The sequence below is a fragment of the Macrotis lagotis genome, chromosome 1 (genome assembly GCF_037893015.1).
Source record: "Macrotis lagotis isolate mMagLag1 chromosome 1, bilby.v1.9.chrom.fasta, whole genome shotgun sequence".
Lineage (NCBI taxonomy): Eukaryota > Metazoa > Chordata > Mammalia > Peramelemorphia > Peramelidae > Macrotis > Macrotis lagotis.
Genome location: NC_133658.1, coordinates 108,735,916 through 108,753,056, shown reverse-complemented (window position 1 = coordinate 108,753,056; position 17,141 = coordinate 108,735,916). Strand labels below are relative to the sequence as shown.

Genomic DNA, 17,141 nt, shown 5'->3' with positions numbered 1-17,141 from the left:
CATTGGAAATTTTTGATTTCAACATTCTTTTGATGGGGAAGTGAACATAAATAGAATTCATCTTGTAACAAAAATCCAGGGTAATACCTTTGATCATGTTTTAGACAGATTTACATATAGTTGCAAGTTCTTTTCAATTTCCCCACCACTTGTACACCCACAGCTAATTTTTTCTTTTTTCCAAGGAGACTGAGCTGTACATTGATATGGTTGAAATCCCTGCGGAGGATTCCTCTAGGTCTCTTCATAATAACTGACCTTCAGAGAAATGACAATATTTTCTGGGATGTCCACAGTCTGGTTCCTTAAAATAGTTTTAATTCTTATTATTATTGGGCCAGAGCAGTCCCTATGTACTACTACTTTCTGATCAGACCATAAAGCAGGCTTTTAATAAGCTAGACAGTGGCAAAATGAGGATGAGCAGGTTAATAATGAATGTTAAGATCAAATCATAGAAGAATTGGTTTAAGGAATTAGGAATGCTTCACCTAAAGGAAAGGAGACTTTGTGGACCATAACAGCTGTCTTCAAAAACTTAAAGGAATGTAATATAACAGAATGATTAAGAATGTTTTGTTGACCCTAGAGATCAGAATTAAGATCAATGTATGAAGGTTCCAGAGAGAGATTTCGACTTAATGTAAGAAAAATTATTAACAATGAGAGCTATATAAAAGTATATTAGGCCACTTCAAAGAGGTCTCAGGTTCCCCTTCACTGCATATCAGTGATATTGTAGATGGGAATCAGTCAGGCTGAACGTCTGCCTCTAAAGTTCCTTAAAGCTCTTAGATTGTTCATTATAGATTAAGAAGAAATACTTAATACAACTCCAATAGAGATTAGAAGAGAATGTTAATGAGTTCCTCAAACTGTCATAGGATTTTACCTAAGAGATATTTTCTAGACCCTCAGAAGGGGCTGACACACTCCTGGAGACCTCACTATCATCAGTTTTGAGCTAAACCCCATCACTTCTTGCTCCTGTTAAAAAAAAAAAACCCAACCATGCTTTTGGTTTTGCTATAACACACAAACTAAATCTGTTCTAACACTATTCATGAATTCCTGAAATAACATTTTCTAATCAACACAATTTCATAATGTTGCTATTAATATATAATTACTAACTTTTTTCTTAACATAAAACCCCGAAAGCCTGTTCATTTGCAATTGTTCAGCATTTCTTCCTAATCTATTAAAATATAATCTAAACATCTGGCAATGATAAGAATTATCATTTGAACCCTAGAACTGAATATTTTACTTTAACTAATCTGTTTTTATGGAACTGATTAACAATATTATATATGAAAAAATGTAAGAAACTTTTGGAGAAGACTAATATTTAATTTTTGGCAATACCTTTAAACATTTTATAGACTGCCATTATATTTTAATTCATTAATCTTGCTATTTCATCTAGTAATTACTGAAGATATTTTATTACTTACATGGAGTTGACTTTATCTTCAGGACCTTGAACTTGGCCTTGTACCGTTCCTTTGCGAGTATTCTTAACCCAGCCAACAACTCCTATCTTCTTAGCTTCACCTTCTGTGTACTAAATGAACAGGAAAACAGGAGAGAGAAGAATTATGTATTATGCATCAAAAACCTAGACTCATAGAAACTTGGTTCTATAATTCAAAGAACACTTACTTATGGACTGTCATTTCTTTTCTTAAGGTATATAATGGTGAACATTACATATCTCAATTACAATAAAACAACTGGACTTAAATGGATGATATTTGTTCTATATTCCATCTAAAGTTGGTAGGTCTCTCAGATGCCATTTAGAATCTCATTAAACAGAAGAAGGAACTGACAACTAAGGGAGTTAAGTGATTTATCCAAGGACTCACAGGTAGAAAACATCATAATTGGATTTAAAATTATATCTCCAGAATCAGGATTCTTTCCCTCATATTACATTGAGAAAGACAGTTTGGAGGTACTACAATATTCTCAGTCAAAGAAAGAGTATACATTATCTAGTGAAACAGGAAAATAAATTAATTTATTTTTTCCAATTACATATAAAGATAGTTTTCAACATTCATTTTTGTAAGATTTAGCATTCTACATTTTTCTGCCTCCCTCTCCCTCCTTCCTTCCCCAAGAAGCAAATAATCAGAGATTATACATATATAAACATGTTATTAAACATATTTCCATATTAGTCATGTTGTGAAAGAAGAAACAGAACGAAAGGGAAAAATCATGAGAAAGAAAAAACAAAAAAGTTTAAAAAATTAAAATAATATTCCTTGGTCTGCATTCAGACTCCATAGTTCTTTCTCTGAATGTGGATGGTATTTTCTTTTTTTTTTTTTTTTAGGTTTTTGCAAGGCAAATGGGGTTAAGCGGCTTGCCCAAGGCCACACAGCTAGGTAATTATTAAGTGTCTGAGACCGGATTTGAACCCAGGCATTCCTGACTCCAGGGCTGGTGCTCTATCTACTGAGCCACCTAGCCGCCCCAAGGATGGTATTTTCCATCACAAGTCTTTTGGAATTGTCTTTGATTACTATACTGTTGAAAAGAGCTAAGTTTATCATAGTTGAGCATTTCATGCTGTTGCTATTAATGTGTATGTTCTCCTGGTTCTGCTCACTTTACTCTGCATCCGTTCATGTAAGTCCAGATTTTTCTGAAATCTGCCTGCTCAAGATTTTTTTTTTCTTATAAATATTTTATTTGTTTTTCCAACTACATATAATGGTAGATTCTACCAATAATTTTTTTGCAAGGTTTTGAGTTTTACAATTTTTCTCCCTTCCTCCCTTCCCTTCCCCTTCCCCCAATAGAAAGCAATCTAATATAGGCTTTACATTTGTAACTATATTACAAAATAAATCTATGTTAGACTGAAATTGAACGTGTTGTGAGAAAAGAATCAGATCCCAAAGGAAGAAAACATTAAGAGATAACAAAATTACATTATATATAAAAACAGTTCTTAAAAATTGAGGATAATAAATTTTGGTCTTCATTCAAATTCCACAGTTCCTTCTCTAGTCCCCTAAAACTGTCCCCGATTACTGTACTGCTGGAATGAACAAGTCTATCATGGTTGATCATCACCCCATGTTGCTTCCAGTGTATACAATGTTCTTCTGATTATGCTCACTTTACTCCTGCTCATGATTTCTTACAGAAAACGGTATTTCATCACATTCATATATAACAACTTGTTCAGCCTTTCCCCAATTGATAGGAATCCCTTCAAATTAATGTATACTTTAAATGTTCTTAAATATTGAAGCAGCAACTTAGTGAAATGGGACATTACCATATTATGTTACTATTCTCATATTTTCTTTTTCTATCTGGCCTTGCAAAAAAAGGCATATCAGAAACAATTTCTCTACCTGTTCAAGATTTTCCAGTAGAGGATTGATTTGGACAGAGTTTTTTTTAGGCTTATTAGTCTGGCAGTTTTGAAGAATATAGGTAGAAGACGGGAGAAACCAGAACATCAAATAATTAGAAGGGTTGAGTATTATGTCCTAATATTCCTCTATCTTAATAACTGAATTTTGAGCCTAATTTTAATCTGTATGGAGGGAAGGTAGAGTAACTTTTAAAAAAAATTGTGCTCTACTCAAAAATTCAAGATAATTAGAGCATTAGATCCATAATACCCCAGATTAAATAAACTAATGAAAACCAATAAAAATTCTATAGCAAATATCCTACATCTAGACCTGAAAGATCTTAGAGATCATAGAATCCAAGCCTGTCCTTTACAGATGAGTCAATCAGGCCCAGAAAAGTTAGGTGACTTTCCCCAATGTCAAACAATCCCTAAAGTGTCTGAGGCTGAATTTGAACCTGTGTTCCCTTGATTCCATGTCTAGTTTTCAACAATATCATGTTCCCTCTCAGATATGCACTTTATTTGCCTTCTATTATGCTTAGGCATTAAAGAGTTGTCAGGGTATCAAGAAAGTAATGACAGATCGGTTCTGTCAACAGACCAAAGAAAAAGTACTAACAATTGGTAAAAGGCAAGCCAGTTGGTTCTTGTACTCCATTATCAAAGAAAACCAAAATGACATCATTATGTTTAAGACAAATTACAGTATGTCCAACTGTGGTTGATCAGACCAACATGAGCCTGGAAAGCTTTACCACAGATTGGGCACAAACAATCCATGTGAACACTTGCAGTGGGTTCTCTAAACTTAGGGATGTCCCTTCTTTTTGAGTTGCTTCAATTCTGCCTTCCTCATAGAATGCAGCATCCTCATTGATAAGAGCATGCCATGCTGGGCGTCCTGTGCCAGTGTCTCCCAAGCTGCACAATCAATTCTAAAGTTCTTTCACTTTTTCTGACCCCCTTGTGAGTGCTTGCTCTGGGTGAGTTCTCCATAAAATAATGTTTTTGGCAAGAATACATCTGGCATTCTAACAATGTGTTCAGCCCATTGCAGTTGCACTCTCTGTGGTAATGTTGGAATGCTAGGCAGTTTAGCTTGAGAAAGGACCTCAGTGTCTGGTATCTTCCCCTGCCAGATGACCTTCAGGATCTTCCTAAGACAATTTAAATGGAATCGATTCAGATTCCTGACAAGGAAGACTGTCCAGGTTTCACAGGCATAGAACAATGAGGTCAGCACAGTGACTCTGTAGACCTTCAGTTTGGTAGTCAGACTAATACCTCTTCTCTCCCACATTTTCTTTCGGAGCCTCCCAAATAACGAACTAGCTCTGTCAATGCTAGTGTCCACCTCATTGTCAATGTGTACCTCCCTGGAAAGGACACTGGCAAGGTAGGTGAACTTGTCCACAGGACTCAGAACTTTTCCATATGCTGTAATCAATAGTTCCACATATGGATGGTGTGGTGCTGGCTGATAGAACACCTGTATTTTCTAAATAAGCACAAACAGTGAAGAATCAATTCTTATTTTGTTGCATCTCAATGTCAGAGGCTGAATTGAGTGCAGAGTCATCTGCAAACAGAAGATCATGCTCTAACACTCCCTCTACTTTGGTCTTGTCTTGCAGTCAAGAGGCAAGCTAACATGAAAAACAAAATGAGCAGGACCAAGACAATACTGTATACAATAGCAGCAGTATTGTTTAAGTACAACTTTGAGTGACCAAGTCATTCTAATTGACATAAATATCCAAATTAACCACAAGCATCCTCTGATAGAACATGCTTGCATCCAGAGAAAAGAACTGACATCTTCATGTCTACATACTTGTGTTTAAAGGTAGCCATTTCTCAGTTTGTAGTGGGGGGGGGGAGTTACATTATAACTTTTTTGTGCATTTGAAAGAAATTGCAAGTCATAAATAATAGATCTGCATCCTCAGGACCAATACTCCATTTTCTATTCTACTTTGTTATAGAAAATCTTGCTTTGATTCTTAAATTCAAAATAAAATAAATATAACTTTAAAAATGAATAATCTAATATTATGACATAATGATTTTGGAAACTAGTTTGTTTCCAATTAGGTTTGTATTTCAATTATGTTTTGCATTACTACACCTATATCAATAACCTATATCAATTTGCTTGCCCTCTCAGGGAGATGTTAGGGGAGGGAAAAATTAGCAACTCAAAAGTTTTAAAAATTGATATTAAAATTTATTTTACATGTAATTGAAAAAATAAAACAGAAGAAATAACAAAAATAAAGCATTTCAATGGCTCCTTCCATTACTAGTTTACTTATTCACTTTCCACATAAGAATAATAAACTTTGAATTATGTTTTTTAAAATACCACATTGTCTCAGACCAAAATGCCATCATTTGAGCCAGACCTAAACATTGGATAAGTAAAAGTTTACCTACATGTGATTGAAGGACAACAGAGAGATGTGAAACTCCCATTAGGTATTAAATTGTGTTAAGCATTGCCCTTTCTCCTTTAGTTGACTTTAAGAAATCTGATTAAAATTTGTCTTTTGTTTCACATTTTTCAGTGTATCCTTCCTCTTTCCCAAGACCTATGAAGCCACTCCCAGTACTATGACATTACATATAATGCTAACTCTTGGTCACAGATATATTAATGAAAGTCATCTGAATCACAAAAAGATATGATTTAGTGCAATAATATATAAAAACATTTATGTAAGCATGTATACATATATATGCATATATGTATATTTTTTGCAACTACTTTCCCTCTTTCACTCAGGCTGGAAGTGCAGTGGCCACTCAAGGGCCCACTATTGACTGGCAGGGAAGTTTTGAGCTGTTCTGTTTTGGACCCCTTGTCCCATGGGCTCACCATCTCAGTGTAGGGCTTAATGCAGACACATAAAACTCAAACTTCTTACTTCAAGTAATCCAAAAGTTTCAGCCTCTCTGATAGCAGAGATTGTCACCATGCATCAATATGTGCAGCTGCTATTGGTTCATTATCTAAGGTTTCTTTTAATATTGTGAATTTTTATATTTGCTTTGTCTAATAACACAATTATAACTTTGCTTTTTTAAAAATTCATAATATTTATGTAGAATTCCCTAAATCCTCACTCCCTACATTGTACTCAAACTCAGGCATCTTTAGAGTTCTGGAGTTATTTTTTAAATCAGTTTTTCTTTTCTATTCTTTTTCTCATGAATCATTTTCTAATATATTTTGCAATTTTATTTTCGGATTTATGGACTCCATCTTTATTTTTCTTTCCTTCTTTACTCTTTGTTCTTCACAAAGTTAGAGTTCTGAATTATGCATTTCCTCTTCTAACAAATTTGGGTTATTGACTTTTGTTAATCTTGTCTTATGATGATTTTTTTAAGCTGTCCTTCACTCATTCTCACACTTTCACAATTTCAGAGAAGCACTTCCATGTCATAGTCATTACCTTATATCTCAAATCATATCTTATCTCCTCATTATCATTCTATTTCTCAATGGCTATATCATTTAATACTTGAATTCATGCCCCTCTCCCAATATTCTAGGTACAAACCCTTAAAAACTCATATTTCCCTTCTCCTAGGGAAAAATGCTACCCATGGAGGCACAATGTTCTCTCAGAATAAGAGAGTTCCAATTCACCAAATTGCCCTCTCCAATCATTTTGTCCCAGGAAATGAGAATGACAGGGTTCCAACAGATATGGAAAATGGAAAAAAGGACCCCACAGTTGGCACTAGGTACTAAAAAAAGGGGAAGGATGTTCAAGATCACTTTGAGGATTAGAGTTCTCCAGTGTCAATCTATAAAGACTTTAACTGGTTGGGGTTCTGCCTTTTTAAGTTTGTGAACTTAGCTGTAATTATGTTCCACGAGAAAACATAATTCCTTTTTCCCTTTTTTTTCTTTTTTGAGGGCTAGAAATTTAAAGAATACTATAGAAAGTGAAAAATCTTGCTAGTCATATGACTCAGAAAACTATCTACTTTTTTGAAATGTGATTTTTAAAAAAATCCCTAATACATTAATTTTATTTAATTTAATAAATTTATTTTCTGATAATAGAAACTTAGGAAGTATGAGAATTTTGGATACTTTAGGAAAAGGAGAGGATGGTGAAAGGCTGATGATCCTATTCCCTTTTTCCTCTCTCAGGACCTTATTCCATATATCTCTCTTTCTCCCTTTACTATCAAAATGCTTGAAAAAAAATTCATACACCTTCCACTTCCTGACTACTTTCTTCATTTACTTCTTATTAGAGTTCACATCCATCACTTTTCTGAAATGGCTTTAGCAAAGGTCACTAATGACCTCCTAATCACAAAATCCAATGGTCTTCATCTTCTTTAAACATTTTATATCTTCTTACATTGCTAACCAGGCTCTCTTATTTGAAAATCTGTCCTATCTTGATTCCAGAAATACCACCACATTAAATTTATCTTCTATGTTGGTGCTTCATCTTCTTCCTGACCCCTTTTTAAAAAATTATTGAATGCCTAAAATTATTAAACACCTTCTATGGCAGTTGTTAGCATGCAGAAAAGAAATCATACAAACAAGAAAAGAAAACTGGATAAATGGAATAAGAATACAATATTCAAGTGAATTCAATAAACATTTCTCTAGAATAATACACATAAGAGGAAAGATAAAATATTTCTAAAGAGCTTAAGGGTGCTTAGAAAAAACAAGACAACAAACAACTAAGTCAAAATTTATTCCAAACAATATTTTGTTTTATAGGATCTGAATGTTAATTCCCCTAAATTCCCTCAAATTAAGTTTAAGTAGAAATCAATTATACTTCCAAGACAAACCAGATAAAGATTGATTTCCATATAGTATATCTAATATTTTTGCCTCGATATCTAATATTTAAAAGAACCATAACTTTATAATAACATTTGAATAGCTTCTTCTGATGTTTAAATAGGGGCAAAAGTTCACTACTTTCTAACTAGAGACAAAAGTTATAAAAGGGACCTGGACATTAATACTTCACCCCTCGTTTTTACTATTTAAATATCTATATACTGAAAAATAGTAGTTATGAGAATAAGTTTAAAAACTAGAATTATTCAGCCTACAGGAAAGAATGAAAAATAAGTATCTTTAGCTCTAAATATGAAAATAGTGGCCATGTTTGCTCTCTGTCTTCACTGAGGCAGAACTAAAGGGAATGTTAAGTTTTATTCTAATATTAAAGTTAATTTTTTTAAAAAAAATCCTGTTTCAAAGACAAACATTTGTAATCTCTTTATTACAGATGTAGTTTATTAAGATTTTGGCAATTCATTTGGCAAGTCTTAAATGATATTCTTATAGAAAAAAATTAGGCAGATTGGCTGCCGGTATTTTAAATGTAAATGATCAGTAGGTAGACATGAGGCAGCTAGTTGTCACTGTGTTAGACCTGGAATAAGGAAAATTCATCTTCATGAGTTCAAAACCAGACTCAGACATTTGCTAGCTGTGTGACCCTGGACAAGTCATTAACCCTGTTTGCCTCAGTTTCTTCATCTGTAAAATGAAGTGGAGAAGGAAATACCACTTTAGTAGCTTTGCTAATAAAACTTCAAATGGACAAAGAGTTGCACATGATTGAAATAACTGAACAATGAATGGACATACTACTGAAATTACTGAATTGTTCTCAATCTTGACATTATCATTAGAAATTCAGAAAATCAGAAATTGGAAGAAGGAAATAGCAGATAAGTGGAAAGATGTTTCACATGTTTTCCTTTGACAGGAATATAAAGTATTTCCAAAGACAAGAATAATTATCATTTTGAAGGATACTTGATAAACTCATATTGAAGATTTCAACAAAATGTATCCAAAAAAATTACCATGGAAATAGCTATAGGCTATGTATCAACCACAAGTTGTAGAAAAATCAAAAGGAGTGAAATTTTATGAAAGACAATAAAACCATCCTACTGAAATCATTTTATGTTTTGATAGTAGTTCAATGCAAGATTAAAGAATGAGGCATTATTTTGTTTAACTATATTATATGGTTACAAGAGATGACTTTTATTTGGGAGAAGAGGGTATATAATCATAGTGGTTTAAAAATACACATAAGAGAGTATAAAGAATTTCAGAAGGGGACACAGAGAAGCAGGACAGGGTTGATACTATCACAATAAATTTAATATATACTTCAAAACCAAGCTAAACGCAATATTCACATAATAAATTTAATATATACTTCAAAACCAAGCTAAACACAATATTCACATTTTCTTGTACAATGCTCCTTTCTATATTATTCTTGTTTGCAAATATTCACACCTGATGTTTTCATTTAAAAATAAAAAATTAAGATTAATAAAAATTAAGTAAAATAATAAAATTATACACATGTATCTATAAACATAAATGCATACACAAAATATTATGAAATATGTATATTGTATATCTATGTAATATATCTTATCTAAAATTCTATGTAATATATATCTTATTTAAAAAATACAGGACTTTTTGAAAGTGTGTGACTCAAACAACAGAATACTACAATCCAACTCTAGAAGAGATGGGAATTCCAGTTCTATATAACATTATTCTTAATTTTGGAGGAGTCATGCCTTTATTCAGAGGGTTTATTTCTTTCCTCAGTGATCTTATACCACTTCTACTGCATATCTAGTCGAAGTGAAAAAAGCCACATTTCATGTTTGGCATTCAAAACTACATTTTTAAAAGAGAATTAGTTGGAGTCAGCTAGGTGGCACAATGAATAGAGCACCGGCCCTGGAGTCAGGAGTACCTGAGTTCAAATCTGACCTCAGACACTAAATAATTACCTAGCTGTGTGGCCCTGTGCAAGCCACTTAACCCCAATGCCTTGCAAAAAAAAAAAAAAAACTAAAAAAATTTTAAAAAGAGAGAATTAGTCACAAGTATAAAGAAGGACATCCTGAAATTCACATTCTTGAAAGATAACTAATGCTCACATTTGTTACTGTTGAGAATATTTTAATGTTTCTAAATTACAGTAAAACTGAGGAGAAAAATTATTTTGAAGAGACTATTTTAATCTTAATATTCTATATTTATGTGTAATGAGAATAATCCTGAAACAAAGCATATCACTTAAATATTACAGACTGTCAATGAAGCATTCTGAAACATTCTGACTTTAAACACTAATAGAAAACTATAATGTTCCATTAATATTTTTAAAAAGAGGGAGGGGAAACCAGACTGTGAACTGACTTACCATTCTGAAGCAGACACCTGTTAGGAAAAAAAAGATTTAAAAAATCAGTTTATCTTACCGTAACAGAATGTTACCATTTTTAACTATACAGATGTAGTTTATTTAGTTTTTAATGATATTTTGATTAAATTGACTTGCTAACAAATTAACTAAAATTTCTTAAATTACATATTTTACTTGAGTCAATTATAAAAAACTGGTAATATTCATTAGAATATGGCTATTGTTTAATTATTCAAATTATATATGATTCTTTTAAATATGAAAACAGAAAGGGAAGATAGCTTTAAGATAGAATACTAATGTTTGATCCTAAGGTTTTTTTTAAGTGGTAAACAACACATCCCATATGATCTATATAAAAAAGAAAGATGTTAATAAAAAGGCACAAAACACTTCTAGTAAAATTCATTTATCGTCAGATTATGCTCCCTATATTCCAATGACTAAGTAGAGTAAAAATTTTCATTTGAAATATATATTTCTATAAACTCTGCAACCAGTTAAGCATATATGTTTATTAACAAGATACATAACTATGATAAAAACAAGAAACAAAATCACAGGAAATAGCATGAATAATTTTGATTATATGAAATTTGAAAGATTTTGCTCAAACAAAAAACCAAGGCTATCAAAATTTCAAAGAAAAAAAGTTAAATGGGACAAAAAAATATATCAAATTCCCTTAGAACAGCCTCATTTTTCAATTGTATAAAGAACTGAACCAAATTTATAAAAATAAGTCAGTCATTATCTAATTAATAGATTGTCAAAGGACATGACCATGAAGCTTTCAGAGGAAATGAAAGCTATCAATAGTCAAATTAGATAGTACAAATTAAAACAACTCTGAAGTATCACCTCATACCTTATAGCAGATTAGCTAATATGACATAAAAGGAAAATGATAAATCCTGGAAGGGATGTGGAAAAATAGGTACACTAACACACTGCTAGTGGAATTGTGAAATGGTTCAAACATTCTGGAGTACAATTTGGAACTCTGACCAAAGAGAAACAAAATTGAGTATAATAAGGGGTATGGTTTCCAAAAATTGAACCAAGGGAACATTGAACATAGTAACAGCAATATTGTTAACAACGATGAGCTGTGAAGACATAGATACTCTGATCAATAAAATAATCAAAGATAATTCCAAATCAAAAATACAACTTCCAAAGAAAATTGAAAAGCATACTGAATAATCTTTTTTTTTTACTTTATGTTTCTTCCTTTGTATTGTTGTTGGGTTTTGGATAATATGCAAAAATGTTTTACATAACACATATATAATAGCTATCATATTGTTTGCCTTCCCAAGTGGTGGGGGAAGGTTAAGAGGGAGGGAGAGAATTTGGAACTCAATTTTTTTAAAAAAATGGTAAAATAGATTTAAAAAAAATAGACACGAGTAGCTGTTATTGAGACCTCAGTATTAGAGCAAATTTCAACTGCTGTGAAAATCTCATTTTTTCTGTTTTAGATTATATAAAACTGACCCTTTTAGTCATACATATACATCAGTAGGGTTACTAATATAACATCCAGGCTCTTCTGACATTTATGAATCCCACAGCTCTCCTTTAAACCATTTACTCACTATGTGACAGAGAAACCATCTGCTCTATGGTGGCTCCCTGACATCACAATAATTAAATATAAAATCAATTTGGTGTTCAAAGCCCAGGTTATGCATAATCTGCCTTCCCTTCCTTTACAGTCATGTTACATTTTGCACACATTCCTCCCTCCCTTCATGGACTCTGAGAGTTTATGATGCTGACCTCCTTGCTGTTCTTCATATAAGAAGTGTCATCTTGCAACATTGGACATTTTTCACTGCTTATCTCCTATACCTCAATGTTCCCTTTCTTCACCTCTATTTCCTGGCTTCCCTGACTTCTTTCAAGTTCCAGCTTAAATCTCATCTTCTACAAGAAACTTTTTCCTATCTCTTTTAATTATAATTGTTCTAGTATTTTCAATTTATCCTGTATGTAGTTTATTGGTAGATAATTTTTCCCATATCGTCTCCACCATTAGACTAAGTTTTTTGAAGAGTTAAGAACAGCTTACAGAACAGTCAGAGACAGAAATCAAAATTTCAATACTCTTTTGGAGTTTGTGGAGCTGAACTGTGTTGCCTGGGGAATTACTTGCTATTCCCATGTGCTATTATCTCTCAGAAGGTTGAAGGCTGTCCATGCTGAATATATTAAAAGTTAATTTCCCCTGTGGTCTCTGGGAGATAAAAAACATAGAACACAATGGGATCGAGGACTGCACTGTTTCATAGTTTTGTGACTCTAGTGAACCATGTGTATATCAGCCTCTAGGAACACTCGAGCTAGCCCTAAATTTCAGCTCTGTCACTTAAGAATTGTGTGACATTGGGCAAGTTCTTTAACCTCTATGAGGGTCAGCTTCCTCATTTGCAAAATGAGGGAGTTGGGCTGGATGTCTTCTAAGGTCCCTTCTAATCTATCCATGGATCCCCAAGAAATCTGAGGATTTCTTGTTCTACATCCCTTGTTCTAAAGGGGGAAGTCTGATCAGATTAGGAAATGACTAATGATCAGACTAAAAGACAGAATAGGTCTGACTGATTCAATTAATATGTTCTCTTGAATTGACTTTTGACAAGTAGAAAAGAGACCCATTAAAGGAAGTGGTTAAAGAGAGATGAAATGTCTTTAGGAAAATGATTCTCCAGAGTGTGCCAATTTTATTCAGTTGTTTCTGTCGTGGACATCTCTTCATGCCCCCCATTTGGAGTTTCCTTTGAAAAGATAATAGAATGATTTTCCATACCCTTTTCCAGTTCATTTCACAGATGAGTATATCATGGCAAACAGGATTAAGTAATTTATCCAGGGTCATACAGCAAGTAAATGTCTAAGACCAGATTTGAACTCAGGTTTTCCTGATTCCATGCCCTACATTATATGCACTGAACTACCTTATGTCAATTTAGTGAATATTACTATTTGATAAACAGAATTCTTGCCTAGACTTTCCAGCCCCTCCTTCTGTCCCTGTTTTATATTGATTTGGAATTTGTCGTTGTTCTTAAGTCCTAATTACTATAACTTAAAAATACTGGGGTAGAGGGATTTTTTTTAGGGTTTTTTTTTTGCAAGGAAAATGGAGTTAAGCGGCTTGCCCAAGGCCACACGGCTAGGTAATTATTAAGTGTCTGAGGTCAGATTTGAACTCAGGTACTCCTGACTCCAGCATCAGTGCTCTATCCACTGCGCCACCTCTAGCCACCCCAAGTAGAGGGATTTTTAAAAGCAATCTAAATTCTATCCTTTTGATTTTTCTCTCTAAGCAGAGATGCTCTGAATTTTTTCATTAAAAAATTTGTCTCTGGCAGATTTATTCCTCAAACACAGAGTATAGAAATTTTCTTCCATAGTTAAGTGGTGCCTTTGGATTGAGATATGTCTTACTTGACAAAAACCAACATGACTTTGGACCTTTTGCTCTGAAATATTTTCATGGCTAACTCCATAGAGGTAAGGAATCTTTTGAATTCCTATAGGAAGATTTTATTCATTTAAGGGTTTTTTTAAAAGGATATAGTAATCTAGATTTATTCTTTATATAGTCTCTCAGAATCAGACCAATTAAGAAAGGGTTAAGTCTGTCAGACACACAAAGAAATATTTGTTCATGTTTCGATTCATAATCACCCCATACTATTCATTTGTGTATGTGGATTTATTCTGAATTTAGATATGTAGTAGATAAGTAATGAGTAAGGTCACAGTAAAAAAATTAGAAGTTGCTGAAAAAAATCCAGCAGAGCTGGAATAAGAGACATTTGGGCAGCAATAAGCTGCAAAAACCATTCAGATTGTGGCTGAGGCCAGGATACTGTTGACCAATAAGTCTAAAGCTGTGTTCGCAGTTGGACGAGCATTCAATTGAGTTTCATTAGTGGTAGGGTTTTGGAGAAGGGGGGTTGTTTTTCTTTTCTTATTTTTGTTGTGTTTTGTTTGTTTTGTTTGTTTGCTTTTTTCCAGCCTTCCATTACTAATAAGAGAGTATTCAGAGGTATGGTGGTAAATGTCTAACATTTGGCTGTCTGGGGAAAAAAGTGCACACAAGAAACATCTTTAAGTTTAACCTGCATTATTAATATTTCCTCCATTCCTTTCTTAAATCTAGACAAATAAACAAAAGAATAAGTTAAATTATGATTTGTAGCATTTGCCAGTATCAGAACAGGCTGGCTTCAGCACCCAAATAGTAATCGAAGGTCAGGGAGTCCTTTAGCATAAGAAATGAGGCATCTAAAGATAGAGATTCCTTTGTGCCTGAATGAAGGACTATAAAAATGCAGCAACAATAAGGGTTATAGAAACAAGACGAGATTGCCTGTTTTATGGATGAAGATTAAACCTGGCTCCCAATGGCCAGTGAAATAAAAAATTATGTTTCTCCTGTAGATCCCCAGGTGGACAGGCATGGAAGTAGGTTCTTTTATAGGTTTGGTGGGCTTTGAGAACAGGTCCTCCACAATATAAATTAGGACAAATTGGGGAGTTCAACTTTGGAAAAAGATGGAGAGGGTCACAGAGTAAGGAATGGAGCATATAAAAATACAACTGTTCCAGAAAAGGCATGTTTATATCTCAATTACTTCAAGAATGAAACTTGTACATTCTTAGACAAATTGAATTGGTATTTCAAGCTAAAGTTTCTCAGAAGAAAGATCCTTTAATCTAAAATAAGAGTCTGCTCAATAGATTGGGGGGGTGGTATGTGAATAGTTTTTTGCAATAAAATATTTGTTTTTATTATGTGTCTGGGCTGATATTTGTTCCACAAAAAAGTGTTTAATTCCTAAAAACAAAAATAACTGGTTTATAAATTTATATCTCCAGGGAATTCAAAAGCAGAGAAGACCCTCTTAAACTGTTTTTTGAAATTTTCAGAAGCTTATGAAACCAATCCTGTAGGTATTGTCCTTTTAACTTTTTTCTCTTTTCTCCAACATGAAGGGGAATTCTTCTTTACTAAAATCTCCTTAAGAAGAGTTGTGCTTTAAGGGAGAAAGGCAAAAAAATTTTAACATCATATTTCTTTTTTTGGAGAGAAAATAAAAATATCTGCTGGATCTCAGTGAGTTTCTCTGAATGATTTGACAGAATTTAATTGCCTAGTATATTAAAAGCAAAGTCAACTAAAATGAATAGGACAACCTATGAAGTTGGCAAGTTATAGAAAAGCAAATCAAAAATATTAGAAGAGAGGAAAAGGAGAGACAGAGATTGTAAAATTTAGTAAATCCAGAAGTTTCACCTCTGATCACCCGATTGCAAAGTATTAAGTTTTATAAAGAAAGTGAAAAACTGAAACAATACAAATACAATTATGTAATTTGTAAAAATCATTCTAGTTAATCAGAATGTAATGGGAAAAATAACTTAAAAGTAGCTTAAATTGACAGTCTAATCTTTAAGTTACACTAAAAATACAATAAGGAAAATATAAAACACTAGAGTATTTAAAAAAGCAACTGTGCCTAAAATAAATACACAAAGAATATCTATGCTTATAAACAGTGGGGAAGGCTGCAGTAGGCAGGGAGAGACTAAAAATTAATGAGAAAGAAGGTATCATGAAGGAAGCAATCTTCTAAAGGAGCAATTAAATTAGGATAATCTTTGTTATAGGCAGTAATGACAGCACATTTTATAGCTTTATAAGATTAAAGTAATTATTCTCTATTGTAATCAGAAAAGAAAGACAAAACTGAGAGATACAATCATGGAATGGTTTTCTCTGTAGATAGAGATATATTCAACTGTATTAATTGCATTAGAGTGGTAATAATTTTGCTTCATGGTTTATATTTTATCTAGATGGTGTTACATTCTATGTACACAAGTTTCTTGCACTATAGTTTTGGAAAAGAGACATATAAAAGGTCTGCTAATATTTGAGAATATTGACACCTAAAATGGGACATATTTATTCAAATAATAAAACAATCTCTTCACTTGACCTTTGACCAAGAAGAAAGGAGAATTCTTATAAGAATTATAGAGAATGAACAGTTTGGGGGAAATGACTTTTCATGGTACACTAAAAATCAAGTGTATACTTTTTCTATTTGATGAATTAGAACTATTGCCTTGACTCTGTTCCTCTTTGATCTTGGTTGTGGAATTCATCTTTGATCTTAAACTCTATAAATTTTAGCTAGAAAATAATTTGGATAGAGCACTTTTGAAAGACAGAATGGATTTCTTTAAGTCCTTTTAATTTTCTCTAAGAAGTGCTTAGAATTAATGTCTTTAAAAGATTTGTGTCTAAAACACAGTATAATTTTTTTCATAATATGCAATTATGTTCAGAATATATATGAAATGAAGGGTAGTTCAGGGAAGGTAGGCACTAGTAGTGGGAGAGATCAAAAAAGGATTCAGATGAAAAGGGACATTTAAGTTCAGTCTCAAGAAAAATCAGAGTTTAAAAGATGATATAA

At 32.8% G+C, this 17,141-nt stretch overlaps 1 protein-coding gene across 1 annotated transcript in view; it reads right to left on the bottom strand.

Moving 5' to 3' along the window:
- ACYP2 (acylphosphatase 2) overlaps positions 1-17,141 on the bottom strand; it is a 228,501-nt gene that overhangs the window by 195,257 nt on the left and 16,103 nt on the right. The window contains exons 2-3 of the mRNA XM_074206211.1: positions 10,639-10,655; positions 1,458-1,567 (exon numbers count right to left, since the gene is read on the bottom strand). Coding sequence (XP_074062312.1) covers positions 1,458-1,567; positions 10,639-10,655 — 127 coding nt within the window. The remainder of the gene's footprint in view (positions 1-1,457; positions 1,568-10,638; positions 10,656-17,141) is intronic.